The following is a 16712-nucleotide window of genomic DNA, read 5'->3' as shown; positions in this document are numbered from 1 at the left end:
GCTGGGATTCAAACCAAGATCTATCTGCTCAAAGCCCTTGCTCAGTATGGTGGGCCCTGAAGCCACAGCCAGGCAGAATCCCAGCTCTGCCACCTACTAGCTGTGACACTTTAGCTAGTTACTTAACCTCTCTGCGCCATGTTTTCCTTGTTTCTGGAAAATTGAAACTATTAATAGCATCCATCTCATAGGGTTCTTGTAGAACTAAATCACATAATACAGGCAAAAAGACTGTGGCGGGCACACAATGAGCACTGAAAGTAATACTTTCGGTGAGGTTGAAATTAAAAATAGTGTATATTGGGTTAAAAGCACCAAGACCCTGGACCCAGAGTACAGTATCTGGTTCAACGCTTGGCTCTACAGCTTATTAGCTGTACCTTCTCAAGCAAGTTACATTGCCACTCTCCTGTGCCTCAGTTTCGACGGCTGTAAGTTGGGAATAAAAGTAGTTTCTTATTTAATGATTCTTGCAAAACAGAACACAGCCTGGCATATAGTGTTATTTAAGTGTTAAGTGGGGCACTTCCATGGAGAGACCCCGGTTCCATTCCCGGTCAATGCACCTGGTGCACAGGTACCATCCAACTGTCAGTGGAGGCTTGCGTGTTGCTATGATGCTAAATAGGTGTCAGTGGAACTTCCAGACTAAGACGGACTAGGAAGAAGGGCCCGGTGATCTACTTCCAAAAATCAGCGAATAAAAACCCTAGGGATCACAAGATCCGATCCACAACTGACCATGGGGATGACTCAGATCATAGGGATGAGGCAAGGCAGGTCAGCAATTTGGTTCTTACGTGCATGGTGTTGCCATGAGTCCCGGCCGCTGGATGGCAGCTAGCAGCAAGTGTTAGTTATGTATAATACACCACTACATTGCTCCCTAGCCCTAAGGATTTCTGCATCTTGGTGCCCTGGTGGGCTGGTTAGCTTTGCTGCCAACCAAAATGTGGGCAGTTCAAATGCACCAGCCGCTCCTTGGAAACCCAATGGGGCAGTTCTATGATGCTTGCAAAAGGGTCGCTGTGAGTTCGAACGACTCCACCGCAATGGGTTTCGTTTTTTGGTTCTACATCCTGCTCACAAAGCCGACCACCTTATGAGGCCCCCAAAGAGGACCCGCCCAGGGTCGCGGATTGAGCCTGGACCTTCGATCTTGAAGGGAGTCGCCACCACGCAGCGTGGTTGAGGACAGCGAGCAGGAAAGTGGCCTGGGCCTCTACTTTCTAGCGTGGCAGGACTCCCTGCTAACAGTTCAAAGACCTGAGCAGGAAAAAAAAAACCAAAAAAAAAAACCGCGGAGAAAAGGCGGACCCAGCGGACGGAAAGGCCCGAGGCCGCTCGGGAGGCCGCAGCGGGGCCGGGGCGGGGCACTGCGGCGGGGCGGCCTCGGGGTGGCGCTGCGCCCCTTCCTGCCCCTCGGCCGCCGGCGCTGGGACTCGCCCGCCGAGTCGCGGGCGCTGCGTCTCTGGGAGGCCCTGGCGGCGGGGTGCCCAGTGCGCGGCCCCAGCGGCGGAGCGCAGGATGCAGTGTCTCGGAGCCGAGTACCTGGTAAGGGCCCGCAACCTGGCAGGGGAGGCCCGCGGAAAGGGCCGGTCTCCCTGCCCCAGGCACCTGCCTGTCTTGAACGCTTCCGCCTCCACTAACTTTCAGGGGATTAAGCCTCGGTCCCTGGAGCCATTGTGCCCTGGGGAAACAGCTGGTGGGGGAGGATCCCGGATCCCACTCAGATACTGGGGCAGAAGCGAGGGAGATGCTTGCTGCGGGGCACGAACTTGTAGCTACATCCAGGTGCAGCTCCAGGTAAGGACTTGGCCACAGGGGACTTAACGTCCACTCCTCACAGAGCAGGTGTTTTAGAGGCTCTGTGGAAGTTTCAGAAAGCCAAACCCGTTGCCGGTTGCTGGCAAGTCGATTCTGAACTATAGCGAGCGACCCAATAGTACAGAGTAGAACTGCCCCATAGAGTTTCCAAGGAGTGGGGTGATGGATTCGAACCGCCGACTTTTTGACTAGCAGCCAAACTTTTAACCACTGCACCATCCGGGCTCCTTCAGGCGGCCAAGCAATTTAAAAAAAAAAAAAAAGGATTGGTGACATTGAGCAATCTTGGAGTAAGTTCGGGTTCGGTTTCCAGGTTGGGACCCCCATGTTACTGATCCTCTTCTCCTCAACCCCTCTTCCTTCTTTTTTCTGGAAGGTTTCTGCAGAGAGGACTCCCAGGCAAAGAGAGTGGCGACCCCAGATTTATAGGAAATGCACAGATAAAACATGGCTATTCCTATTCTTTCTCTTTTGGACTGGTCTGGTAAGTGTGGATGCTTGTCAGAGAAGAGGTCAGTGTGTGTGTGTGTGTGTGTGTGTGTCCCCCAAAAGAGACGTGCCCCAAATCTAAATCACATTCCTACTGCCTTCCCTGGGGAAGCTCTGAGGTGGTACCAGGTTAAAGTTTGTGCTGCAATGAGAGACTTCTGTCATTACCGAGGAATAAACATCAGTTAGTCCTGGGGAATTCTTGTTAGGTATCTCTTAACCTCCTAGAATTTTTGAATTGGAGGGGCCGTCTCATTTCTGCAGGCAGCGTTCTAATGGAAGACTGCACTAGGAAATCTAGAATCAAGGTTTGCAGTGGAATTGCTACTTAGTGGTGGATCTGTCTTCTATCATTATCTGATCTCCCAGAGTGGAAGTTCTTTACCGCCCCTCCTCCCACCCAAAATCAAATATTCCTTGGGTTTCTGCTGAGCTTCTAACAAAGGAAATGCCAGGGCGAGCCTAGAAATAAATTACTCTTACTTTAGCGTAGTATATTACACACACACTCTTTGTATGCTGTGTTCAGCAGCTTGCAGGTAAGTGGGGCCTTGATATCTGGTTAGCTATTTTCCTACCCTGATTTCCAGGTATGTGTGGTTGCTGGTAGACCCTATCAGGCCGGGTTATTTTAGTCCTGAGAGAGCGTCTTGGAAGCTGAATCTTAATGCTTTTATACTTAAGCATTGTAGGAAACAGCAAAAATTTTTTAAAAGCCTCCTTTAACTTTTCAAAGACCATATTCATGAACTCAGCCATGCAGGTTCAGGCATACTCTTTGCTACGTAGTAAATGATTAATTTATAAAACCTGATAACTGCCAGATAGTAATTACCTTTGTTGAAAAAAAAATAAATTTGAGTAGGCCATAAGATATTATGTTCGTTCTCCTTTCACACTAAGAGAGGCATTTGTTCATTTGTTGACTTTACCAGCAGGTTTCACACAGACCTCATTGCAGACACGTTGGAAGGTTACGCAGAACTGAGTGTTCTGTGTTGCTTAGGGCATGGCCCTTGGAACTCTCTAGGAACTCTAGGAGCTGAGAGAGACAGTATACCTGCAACACCCTCTGATTAACTTCCCCACAGATGCTTCGTGTTTTTGTTTTGATCTTAACTCCCTTAACTACCCCCCTACTCCCAGCCCTGGTAACAACTAACCTTTTTGTCTCTCTGCATTTGCCTGTACTATGTATGTGAGTGGGATCATAGAATATTTGTCCCTTTGTGACTGATTTATTTCACTCAGCACAATGTTTTCAAGGTTCATCCCTGTCATAGCATGCATGTATCAGAACTTCATTTCTCTTTAAACTGAGTAAAATTCCATTGTATGAATATACTACACTTTGTTTATCCGTTCACCTGTTGATGGACACATGGGTGTTTCCACCTTTTGGCTCTTGTGGATAATGCTGCTGTGAACATTATGCGTATCTATTTGAATCCCTGCTTTCAAGTCTTTTGGGTATATACCTAGGAATGGAATTGCTGGGTCATGTGGTAAATTCTACGTTTAACTATGTTTAACTTTTTGAGGATGTATTCGTTGTGTTTTTATTTGGGTCTGCTATTTATAAATGCAGGGGGCAGCTTCTTCAGCTTTGCACTTTGCCACTTTGACTTCGGGCTGTTACTTTTATTTAATGATCTTCCCTAGTACCCCCTTTCCAAGCTTCAGACCTAGTACATCACTACCAGACTCTCAGCCCAACAGCTGAAGAACTATAAGCCAGCAGATAGGTGGGATAGAGCTGAAACCCCACTAAACCAAGCCCATTGCTGTTGAGTTGAATTCTAACTTATAGCGACCCAACAGGACAGAGTAGAACTGCCCTATAGGGTTTCTGAGGCTGTAATCTTTACGGAAGCAGACTGCCACATCTTTCTCCCGTGGGTTCAAACTACCAACCTTTTGGTTAGCAGGCAAGTGCTTAACCACTGGGCTACCAGGGCTCCTCGCAGAGCTGAAAACTGCTTTAAAATTACATTTCATTTGCAAAATAAATCTGCAGTTCTTAGTATGCAGGTGTTCTCATTACTATGTTAAATTTGAGTAATGAGAGTCCTTCCAACTTTTAGTTTCTGCAACATTCTTTAACCACAGATACTTTAACAGAGCAAGGAGTGTTTTTCTGCCTCTGCTGTTCTGCTTCCTGGTCTTGTGATATGCTGACCAGTGACGAGGCAGGAGCAAAATCTGAACTGACGGGTCAGAGAGGGTTATTATTGATGGCACTGCCCTGAGTTAGGGCTGGACAAAGGATATTTGGGGTGAGGGGCCTGAATTACAAACGGGGACAGCCTTTTGCAAATAGGAAGTACACCCGTACATAAAGCATGTAGAAGAGAATGCCTGAAAGTCTGGACCACCTCTGCCCCTACTTACCTCTCAACTGTCCTCTCTCTTTCAAGACTCCATTTCCCTGACCTCCGCAGGCACGTTTGACGTGACCTCCTTGGTAGCCCCACCATACCTGATATAGGCACCTACTGTATCACCTGTCCTATGGAATTGCTACTGTGTGTTTGAAATTAGAACAGAGTTTTGATGGTTTTAAGTAGTATCGTTGTTGCGGGGACTCAGGAATACCCAAATCTCCCCCCACCCTCAAAAAAGCTTTTCATCCCTACCCACAAGCTCTCCAAGGGCGATATTCACTTAAAGAATGATGTCCAGTAGGAATTATCACTTCATTATTAGATCTCTGGTGAGATGGGCAGAAGTATGTTAACCTTTCTTCCCCCTAAATCTAAACCCAATCTTGGGGTCTTACCACACTCCAGCTAGCCACTCGGAAGGACAGAAGAGCAGGCCCCGCTGGGTCATGTTGTGTCAGCCACGTGGACACCGTCACACCCTCCTCCACAGCCTTTAAGTAGGGGGGGAGTGACCCTGTCCACCTAGCAAAGGTGACCCACTTATCCAGGAATCTCATCAGTTAGATTGAGGAGGAGCTGGCAGGTTCTAAGTCCTTCCCTTTGGGGCCAAGTTCCTTGAGGGCAGGGGCTAAGTTTTGCTAATCTTTTTATCCCCAGTAGCAGAGTGCCTGCCACACACTGGGTACGTGAAGAATGTTTATTATTTTGACCTCTAAATTAGCAATGAATGCAGAGTATCTGAAACGTATTTGACATTGTCAATATGTGTTCGGAGCAATGTAACTTTAGAACACAAGGTATCAATACTACATGTTATTGAGTGACGTGCTATGTCTTCTTTCCTGAATTGACTCTGTTAGTACCAAGTATTAAATGATATTCTATGTATTATATATTGGGAAACTTACAATACTATATATCGTGGGAAGATACATATTCAATCTCAATAGAGGGCCTGTCAGCATATAATAACAGAATAATTGAGCTGCAAGTTCAGATATTCCACATTCATTATGAAATTGAATAAAAAATAGGTTGAAAACATAGATTGCAAGATGTTCTTGTCCAGCACAGTTCATGAGGTTATTTTGCCTGTCTTAAATAGTTATTCCAAAACAGCATTTTGAGACTTATTATGGATAGTAGTTTAGCACATATCAACAGTGTGGCCTCTGTCTCCAAGGGCCAAAAAACCAAAACCAAACCTGTTACTATCAAGTTGATTCTGACTCATAGTGACCCTATAGGACAGAGTAGAGCTGCCCCATAGGGTTTCCAAGGAGAGGCTGGTGGATTCAAACTGCTGACCTTTTGGTCACTACATCACCAGGGCTTCCCCTGAGGACCCAAACCCAAACCCAGTGCTGTCGAGTCGATTCCGACTCATTGTGACCCTATAGGACAGAGTAGAACTGCCCCATAGGGTTTCCAGGGAGCGCCTGGTAGATTTGAACTGCCGAGGCCAGAAGTCCCCTAAAAATAAGATAAAAAGAAAAGAAAACAAACAGACACACTCAGAGAAAGAATCAGTATAGCCCTGATGTGCTTACATGAACCAAGAACCGCAAGAAAAATAATTGAGTTGTCCTGGTGAAGTTAGGCCAAGAAGGAAAAAATGACAGGTTCTTGGAGAAGAGAACAAGAAGCACAAAGAGGTGAGAAAATGGAGAGGAGCCTGTTGCAATGTTTTAGAATGTTCTCTCTGCCTAACTGGTTAAAATACAGCTAAGTGTTAGGAAAGTAGGATCCTGACTGATTTGAGTTGTTGGCGTTGTTGCTGAGAGAGAGAAGTGCAGCAAGGCTGGGAGATTATTTTTACCTGGGTTTCATTTTAGTCCAAGATATTCAAGGATGTGGGGGATAGTGTTTTAAGCCTTTTGCCATGCTCTCATGTACTGTGGGGGTTTTGCTAGGTGTTCATCATGGGCTACTCGGTGGTAGCTGGAGCCACCGGAAGACTCCTCTTCGGCTACGACAGCTTTGGCAACGTGTGTGGCAAGAAGAACTCTCCAGTGGAAGGGGCTCCTCTTTCAGGGCAGGACATGACCACAAAAAAGTAAGTGCCTAAGTAAGTCCTTAGCTTATAGAGGACATGTATTTCAAATCTTCCTATAGTCATTTAGAACCTGTAAACTCTGCCCGTTCAAAAGCCTATCAGCAGATCTCATAAAAAGGGGGACCGTGTTTGGTGTTAAGGGCACAGGTTTTAGAACCAGCCAGCCCTAAGTTCAGATTCAGGTTCTGCTACTTATCAGCTGTGTGACTTTGGGCAGAGTACTTAACCTCCCTGAGCCCAGTTTTGATATTTTTTAACTGGTTATTATACCAGTTCCTCACAAGGTTCTTTTAAGGATTCACTGAGAGGTGATGTTCGTTGTTATTGTTATTATCCATGATGTATCAGAGTTGTGTTTACTAATGGTGTCTATGAACCCTCCTGCCATTCACAACATTGCTTCTATGTGGAAATGTTTGAATCCCAACTCGGAATGCAAGAACCTGTGTCCAGTGCCACCTCCCCAGCCTACACTCTCAACTGTGGCACTGCAGAGTCCTGCTCTTTCTCCCTCCAACTCCAGGCCACAGAGAGTGAGACTCAACACAGAAACAGAAAGGGGAAAGGAGAAATGGGAATCCCCTGGGGGAGAGAGAAATCCCTGGCCCCTTAATGGAGGCTGCCTCTTAATAATTTTTGAGACTTGGTGAACAAAAGTAGCTCCTAGGAGAGAAATCTTAAGGGTCTAAATAGGTCTTGGGTATAAGTTTGGTGCCACCAAATACAAATTCAGAGCAGCCCTCTTTTCTAAATTTTGTTTAAGAGGAGAGGGCTTTGTGTTTTCTGGGTATGAATTGCATGGGAGGCAGTTCCCCTGCACCTACAGATTACGAAGAGGACAGGAGGAAGAAGGAGCAGGCCAGATATGCCCACCCTGCTCTTATTTCTCATTCCTTATTATATTCATAACAATGCTGAGAGTCATCCCTCTTTGAAGTAGAAAGTGTTTATCATAGACCCAAGAAATCTGTTCAGCCATTTCCTATTTCCCATCTCCATTTGCAAGGAAAAGAGGCTTCCGGAACCCTTTTCCAAGACCCCTCCCTGCAGGGCTCTTCCCCTGACATTCTTCTTATCTCTGCAGCCTGGATAAATGTTGGGCAAGGGTTCAAAAGCTGCCATTGCTAGCCCAGCACGTTACCCATTAATAATAACGCCAGCCAGTTTTATTCTTGGGGCCCACCTACCCAGTGGTGGGTAGCTGCAGCAGGAAGGGTCTCATGAGATTCCTGGATGGAGGAGCAGAGGGGCAAACCTTTAGTTCACAGCCTAGGCCTCCTCCTTTCCGCCTTTTGCTTCCCTGTGTTCAGCTATTCTCACAAGTACATTTAAATACCCCGAGGTGCAAATATGAGCCCTGGTGGTGTAGTGGTTAAGGTCTCAGCTGCTAACCAAAAGGTCAGCAGTTCAAATCCCTCAGGTGCTCTTTGGAAACCCTATGGGGCAGTTCTGTCTGTCCTGTAGGGTTGCTATGAGTCGGAACTGACTCAACGGCACCTAACAACAACAGGTGCAAATATGAGTCCCTGGGTGGTGCAGATGGTTAACATGCTCAGCTGCTAACCTAAAGGTGGAAGTTCGAGTCCACCCAGAGGTACCTGGGAAGAAAGGCCTGGTGATTCAGAAAATCAGCCGTTGAAACCCCACGGAGCATAGTTCTACTCTGACACGCATGGGTTCACGATGAGTTGGGATCAACTCGACAGCAACTAGTTAGGTGCAAGTATGCTTTCTATGCTAGGTAAAGTACAGGGTCAGTGGAAAAGAGAAAGACCCTCAACAAGATGGATTGGCACAGTGGCTGCAACAGTGGGCTCAAGCATAATAACAATTGTAAGGATGGCGCAGAACCAGGCAGTGTTTCGTTCCGTTATGCATAGGGCCGCTATGAGTCGGAACCAACTCGACGGCCCCTAACAACAACAACAAATGCTTTCTATGGATTCCATCGAGTGGTTTAGACTTGATCTAATAGTCCACAGGCAGTCTAATCAATCCCTTCTTTCCCTCAGTGATCTCGTCAGTTTTCCTCCAGAAAATGCTGAGTCCGGAAAAGGATAGTTTTGTTAACATCGGTTCCCAATCTGCCCAGCTCCATAGATCAGCCCCAGGAGGCACAGTAAATGTTAAATCATGCCAAAGCAGTTGATGATAAAATTTGCCTTAGTAATTCCCACACTTGATACATGTGTATAGTTGTACCTTATTTTAAGACATACAGTTAAACCCAGGGAGGGGAAATATTCTAAGACTTTCTTTTGTTTCATCTACCTCCTAGACACGTGTTCTTTATGAATTCCTGCAACCTGGAAGTCAAAGATGTTAGGCAAGATTCCATTGTTCTCTGCGTATCCAGCTGCCCGGAAGAACAGCTTGACACCCTGGAAGACGTCCAACGCTTTGCCAACAACAGTGGTAGGCACTGAGGGGCCAGCTTCACTCACCCCATCCCCCCAGGGTCGGAAACACAGTAAAGTAACCTAAGGGGCCCTAGATGAGACAGCTTGTCCTGATGCTGCTTTCTGTGGAAATCTGGGGATTGTACTTCCTGGTGGGTGCCTCTTCTTGGGTGGAATGGCTATAAACGTTTTCTCTTCAGCTGGTTCAGTTTGATTCAGGTTTGTCTGGATTTGTCTGAAACCCTAGCTGCTCCGTACCTGTGCTCCCCTCTTACGGGTGGGGAATGGTTTTCCACAGAGAGGATAGCATAGAAAGGTTCGCATAGAGAGAATAGCGTAGAGAGGTTCCCGTAGGGAGGTTCCTGTGGGGAGGTTAACATAGATAGGCTCAGGGGGCTGTGTACTGATTTACATTAGAGGCCCCAGGGCAGGTTCAGAGAAAAGGTCAAAGTGCTGTGTGCACATTGGGTACATCCTGATCTAGAGAGGTACATGCTAGGTTCGGGTGGAATTGCCAACCAGTATGATCATTCATGGAGTCCCTGGGTGGTGCAGACGGTTAATGCACTCAGCTGCTAACCAAAAGGTTGGCTATTTGAGTCTACCCAGAGGCACCTCAGAAGAAAGTCCTGGTGATCTGTTTCTGAAAAATCAGTACTGAAAACCTATTGTCTTAGTCATGTAGTGCTGCTATAACAGAAGTACCACAGATGGATGGCTTTAACAAAGAGAAGTTTATTCTCTCACAGACCAGTAGGCTAGAAGTCCAAATTCAGGTGCCAGGTCCAGGGGAAGGCGTTCTCCGTCTGTCGGCTCTGGAGGAAGGTCCTTGTCACCAGTCTTCCCTTGGTCTGGGAGTATTTCTACGCAGGAACCTCGGGTCCAAAGGACGCGCTCAGCTCCCGGTGCTGCTTTCTCGGTGGTGTGAGGTTCCCAGCCTCTACTTGCTTCCCTTTCCTTTTATCTCTTGTAAGATAAAAGGTGGTGTAGGCCACACCCTAGGGAAACTCCCTTTACATCGATCTGGGATGTGACCTGGTAAGGGTGTTACAATCCCACCCTAATCCTTTTTTACATGAAATTACAATCACAAAATGGAGGACAACCACACAATACTGGGAATCGTGGCCTCACCAAGTTGATAACACACATTTTAGGTGGAACATAAGTCAATCCATGACACCTATGCAGCACAGTTCTACTCTGACACACATGGGTTTGCCATGAGTCAGAACTGACTTGATTGATTTATGTTTTTTCAGTAAAATGTTGGGGCCCATGGATACACTCACTGACCAGTTGGATAGCCTTAGGTTATACCAAAAGCATTTGTGTTAGTAAGATACTGTGTTGTGGACACACTTTTTAAATTTATGTTATAAAGCTTAAATAAACAAAGGAATGTGAAAGAAACTCAAGGCAACCCCCTGCAAATTTTATATGCCTGTGATATGTTGTGCTGGGTTTTTTTTTTTAAAGAATTATTTGCAAGGCTGAGTTAAAAATATCAAGCTTATGTAATAAATCATCTTTAGGGAATCTTCAAATTATTTTTGTACTGATCACATATATAACTTTTAGTTTTGAATTTGGGGTTTCAGAAGATAAGAGAGGACCTAACTTGACTTCAGATTGTATGCCTCCTCTTTTTGTGTTAGGTCACCCACAGGCTGGTTTTCTAAATCTGGGGTGTTGATTCTGTCTCTGTCTGGTTTGGTAAAGTGGGTGTGGTTTCCTGCTCCACCAGGAAGATGGGCACAATAGAACAAGATGGTATAGTCTGTGTGTCTTCTGCTTCTAGGGTCCTTCCTATGTGTTTACAGTTTGAATTCCTTCAACTACACTCGGAATCCAAAGGCAGACTCACTGTGCCCCAGGCTACCAGTTCCTCCAAGGTAAAAACTTCCGTACCTTTTCCTTGTTGATCAACAAAAGTTAATGAATTCTTAACACTAGGGCTAGCAAAAAGTAATATGTGAATGATTGCCAAATGAGTGATTTTATAAAGTATTCGGTGTGTATTTTTTCTACTCTATCTATGTGTTGTTGTTGGGTGCTGTCTAGTTGATTCCGACTCATAGCGACCCTATATGAAATGGTAGAACTACCCTCATAGGGTTTTTCTATGCTGTGATCTTTACGGAAGCAGATCGCCAGATCTTTCTCCCACAGAGTGCTTAACTGTTGTGCCACCAGGGGTTCTTAACTATTTATGACAAAGTAGAAATCATTTACTTTTGCCTTTTTTATTACAACCAGACGTTGTTGGCTTTTATAGCTCTAGATTTCTCCATGAGAAACAGACCTGGGTGGGTAAGGCCAAGTGGTCCTCTCACCGCTCCTCACAGTGAAAAGAGATGGCATGCTCCTTATCGAGAGCACTACTTAGTGAATTCCACTGGGGGTCTTATTCATCCCTATTATATAATGTACTACCTGGCACATCATTGTTGTTGTTAGCTGCCATTGAGACAGCCCCCAACTCTTGGCGACCCACGCACAATGGAGCAAGATGCTGCTTGGTCCAGCGTTATCCCCATGATCAGTTGTAGATGGGACCATTGTGATCCGTAGCATTTTCATTGGCTGATTTTTGGAAATAGATCACCAGGCCTTTCTTCTTAGTTTGTCTTAGCCTGGAAGCTCCTCTGAAACCCGTGCAACACCATAGCAACGTGCAAGCCTCTGCTGACTGACAGACGGTCGGTGGCTGGGCATGGGGTGCATTGGCCGGGGATCAAATCCAGGTCTCCACGTAGAAGGTGAGAATCCTACCACTGAACCCCCAGTGCCTCACCTGGCGCACAGTAGGCACCCTATAAATATTTGTAGAGTAAAACCATAATAATGAAGCAGTGATGTCACTGTCGTGGTAGACAGCTCATGTATGCACCTTTGAGAAGGCTTGTTGTTGTTGTGTGCCATTGAGTCGATTCTGACTCATAGCCACCTCATAGGACAGAGTAGAACGGCCCTGTAAGGTTTCCTAGGCTGTAATATTTACAGGAGCAGATCACTAGGTCTTTTCTTTTGCTGAGTGGCTGGTGGGTTTGACTGCCAAACTTTCAGTTAGCAGCCAAGTGTTTAACCATTACTCCACCAGGGCTTCTTTGAGAAGGTTAAGTGGTAAAATACAATGAATATTCATTGCCACTTTTAGGATGCTGAGATGTTCCAAAACAGTGCTTGAGTTCATTTTGTATTGCCATTCTTTTGAAAAATGTATGTTTTCAATGAATGAGACCTCTGTGCAAGCCCAGAGAAATAATGGTAATTTAAATAAAACAAGGCATCGCGCCAATCCTCTAGCACAGTGTTTATCAGGCCTTCGGCTGGGGCCGACAGTAAGTACAGTGAAGCCTGTGAGAGCCGGAACTCAGCGGGGCTGCCTTGTTTTTGCAGGGTGCAGTCTTAGACCACTTTTTATCGTTTCTTTTAGTTGAAGATATTTGAGTTTTCCTTCTCTGACACATTTCTGCCTTATACAGGTTCCGGCGTTCGCAGGTTTTACTGTATATTACAGCACACCCCGACTACACACATAACTTCATACATGCCTGCGAATGTAAAAAAAATCTCACACTAGGCTTTCCCCTACTACATATAACTCACAGTGGGAGTTCCTATTCTGACTCACTTTTTAAAAAAGTAATTTATTGCATAATCTCCTAATGGGTGGCAAGTGCAGCTTGAAAAATGCTGATCCAACAGGTGCTTAAAAAAAAATGAGTAGGCTTTAACCAAATAGGAGGCCGGATAGAGTTAGCCATCTTGTGAGTTCTTTTCTAAAATAAGCACTTCATGTTATAAGTAATTGAAGGAGGAGAGAATTATTTGCAATGAATACTCATTCTATTTTCCTACAATATCTCATTTTTAAAGTTGTGGTTATTTTCAGAGATTATAAACATGTCTCAATGAAATATAACTGAGCCCTGAGGGGAAAAATAGTAAGCTTTGATAGATTGAAGGATAATTGTTTGACACTTGGAGAGAAGGATTTTTTTTTTTAAGGAGCACTATTTATGACTATACCTGAAGAAGGAATTGAAAGAGAATGGAATTCAGGGATGTAATTTAACCAGATTTGGATAAACTCTCCTCTTACTATAAATGGTAATAGGGAACTGTAAGTCCATGGGAAGCTTATATCTTGATGCTGCTGATGAAAATAGGGAACATTTATTGAGTTTTTGATATGTGCTAACCCTAGTGGAGCCCTGGGGCCACAGTCGTTAAGAGCATGGCTACTAACCAAAAGGCCAGCCAGCAGTTTAGGCTCCTTGAAAACCCTATGGGGCAATTCTACTTGGTCCTATAGGACCGCCATGAGTCGGAATTGACTCGTTGGCAATGGTTTTGGTTTGAACCACTGTTCTAAGTGCTTTACAAGTATTAACTCATTTGAGTCTCACAAAGCCTGTATATAAAACCTGTAGGCATTATTTTCATGCTGATTTTACAGCTGAGAAAACTGAGGCAGAAAGAGGTTTAGGTCATAAAACCAGCAACTAGAAGAGCTGGCATTGAAACTCAAACAGCGTCCACATACATTTGTTTCTATAATCTAAAATAGTCAAGGCTTGATTTTATTTTAATGTTTTGTTTTGGTTTTTTACCTGGGTAGTGGCTTCCTTAGCCTCACACCATTCTGGGGGCTGGGGGTCCAATACCATGCGTCCTAAGGTCTCCATCTTTCCCTCTTCTCAAGCCAATCCCAGCTCTTTCACCCCTTAAATACAGACCTTTCCAGTTCTGCCTTTTCAAGTGAAGACAAGACTGTTGATTGACTGGCCTTTCTCGGACTGAATGAGGAAGATAGAAATAGTCTTGAGGGCTCCATTTCCTTTTCTTACACAAGCAACTGTTTGTCTGAGATTGAAATTATCATATCTATAATGGAAGAATGGCGCCAAGAGTGAAACGCTTGAAAACATGAGAAGTGTGGCTATAAGGCCAAAGAACATTTTTTAAATACCTCTTTTTGACGAAGCCAGTTGTTTCTTCTTCCTCTGTTGATCATATGAAGTATAATAACATACCCTTTTAGAGCAACAGCTGAATATCAAGAAGGTCTGTATACCTGGGATTGAGCTTTTAAGAGCAGTGAAAAAGTACTACAGAAGATAACAAACAAGTATTTTTTTTTCATTTGGCATTCAGTGTAATATTGTATCTTGAGTCTCTGGGTATTTAACCTCTAAAAGGCTTGGGTTTATTTTTCCCCATAAATTCTAGTTCTAACCTCATACATACGTGCCTGTGACTGTCATTGCATTGTTTGCTCAGATGAATTCCATGTAGAGGGTCATCTAAATATACAGTCAATGAAACACTGGGGGTTCAGTGGTAGAATTCTTGCCTTCCATGCGAGAGGCCCAGGTTCTATTCCCAGACAATGCACTTCATATTCAGCTACCACCTGTCTGACAGTGGAGGGTCGTATGTTGCTATGATGCTGAACAGGTTTCAGTAGAGCTGCCAGACTAAGATGAACTAGGAAGAAAGACTTGGTGATTTACTCCAAAAATCCGCCAGTGAAACCCTGTAGATCACTATAGTCTGATCTGCAGTGGTCATGGGGGTGGTGCGCGATCAGGCAGCGTTTAGTTCCACTGTGCATGGAGTCACCACGAGTTGGAGGCCAACTGGGTGGCATCTAAAAACAACAAGAACAAATGTATAGTCAGCTCTCTAAATTACTTCCTGCAAGTTTGAGTGGCTTTGCTGGTAGAGAGAGGAAAAGCAGAAGTGGGGAAGAAACCACAGGCTGTGGCTTAAAAACATAGCTAATGAGGTAGTCAGTGGGCCGTGGATCAGCCCCCCAACAGGGGCTACTAAGAGCTTTGCTTGCTTCTCTGTATCACCCTAAGGACTAAGATGGGCAATTCTTTGCCATCACGTAGTTATTATATGCCTAAAAGCACCGTAGTTGTCAAAACCACATTAAAAACATTAAGATCTTACAGAGAATTGGGTTTGGGGTAAAGAGCTAATAAAAAGGCATTAAATCTATATCTGATTTTATTTTTTGAAAACACTAAATAAAAGTTTAGAAAACATTTGCTTTCAAAACAATTCAGATTTATTGTTAAAAATCTGTTTAGTAATAGAAAAGAAAGAAATTAGAGGTTTAAAAATTGGAAAGTAGGAGGTGAAATTACTACTCTTTGCAGATGATATGATTATATACCTGGAAACCCAAAACATTTCACTGGAAAAACTCAGACAAACAATAAGAGAACTCAGTTAGATGGCAGGGAAAAAGACTGCTATACTGAAATCTGTAGGACTGTAGCATTCGTACTTTTTAAAAAGACTTCTTTTAACACAGCAAAAGAAAACAAATATAAAAACACAAAAATACCTGGAAATAAATTTAACGAGGAATTTGCAAGAACCATAGGAAGGAAACTTTAATGTGCCCCTGAGGTACAAAGAAAGCTTAAAAAGATGGAAAGGCATACTATGTGCTTGATATTATGACTCAACTTTATAAAGATACCATTTCTCCCTGAGTTGATCTATAAATTTATCATGATTACAATAAAAATAACAACAGGATTTTTTAATAACTAGACAAGCTGGTTGAAAAGTTTATGAGGAAAAAAACAAGAATGGCCAAGGACAATTTGAAAACTCAGAGCCATGAAGCGGGCCCGTTGTTAAGGTTGTTAAAAACAGATTATGTTGTTGTTGTGTGCTATCCAGCCGATGCAGACTCATAGCAACCCTATAGGACAGAGTAGAACTGCCCTGTAGGGTTTCCAAGGCTGTAATCTTTGCAGAAGCAGACTGCCACACTGCCACATCTCTTTCCTGCGGAGCAGCTGGTGGGTTCGAACTACTGACCTTTCGGTTAGCAGCCAAGAGTTTAACCAGTACCCCACCAGAGCTCCTTAAAACAGATAATAAAGCTTTAATAATTAAAATACCATGGAACTAGTTCATTTTTAGACAGATCAGTAGAAGATAAAAGGTAATCCAGGAATAGACCCAAAGGCTTACAAGAATTAATACATGATAAAACTGGCAGTGACAAAAAAATGGAATAGGCAACAAATGGTGTTGGGACAGCTGGGTAGGCATGGGAGGGGGAAGTTGGATCCATACCTCAATGCCTTATATGGATTAAAGATTTTAGTGTAAAAACTGAAACCATAAAGTGCTAGAAGAAACTGGGGGAGAATTCTTTTATAACCTGAGAGTAGGGGGAAGGCTTCTAACTGTGGCTTAAAACTCAGAAGCCATTAATGAAAAAAAGAGACTAATTTCCCTAATTTATAAAACAGTAAAGGAGACTGGCCCTCCCTCATGATAGCAGAAATCCCAATTAAGACTAGTGTTTTTGCCTACTAGACCGGTAACATTAAAAGATTTGCTAATACACTCTATGGCCGGGGTGTGGCGAAATAGGCCCTTTCATACATTAACGAAATGATGTCCTAAGGAGGGTACATCATCAGTTTTCATCAATTAGGAATGTATGTGTCTTTTAATTAAGCCGTTTGCTTCTAGAAATTTAATCTACAGGTATACTTGTACCAGTGTGAAATG

General features: G+C 44.1%; 1 protein-coding gene across 1 annotated transcript in view; it reads left to right on the top strand.

Annotated features, from left to right (window-relative positions):
* Positions 1–1418: 1418 nt before the first annotated feature.
* Positions 1419–16712, top strand: part of SLC44A3 (solute carrier family 44 member 3) — a 115806-nt gene continuing 100512 nt past the window's right edge. Inside the window, exons 1-5 of the mRNA XM_049879709.1 lie at positions 1419–1554; positions 2204–2311; positions 6614–6756; positions 9035–9171; positions 10957–11050. Coding sequence (XP_049735666.1) covers positions 1528–1554; positions 2204–2311; positions 6614–6756; positions 9035–9171; positions 10957–11050 — 509 coding nt within the window. The 5' untranslated portion in view covers positions 1419–1527. The remainder of the gene's footprint in view (positions 1555–2203; positions 2312–6613; positions 6757–9034; positions 9172–10956; positions 11051–16712) is intronic.

The sequence above is a fragment of the Elephas maximus genome, chromosome 3 (genome assembly GCF_024166365.1).
Source record: "Elephas maximus indicus isolate mEleMax1 chromosome 3, mEleMax1 primary haplotype, whole genome shotgun sequence".
Classification (NCBI taxonomy): Eukaryota; Metazoa; Chordata; class Mammalia; order Proboscidea; family Elephantidae; genus Elephas; species Elephas maximus.
This window is presented reverse-complemented; position numbering and strand designations above follow the sequence as displayed.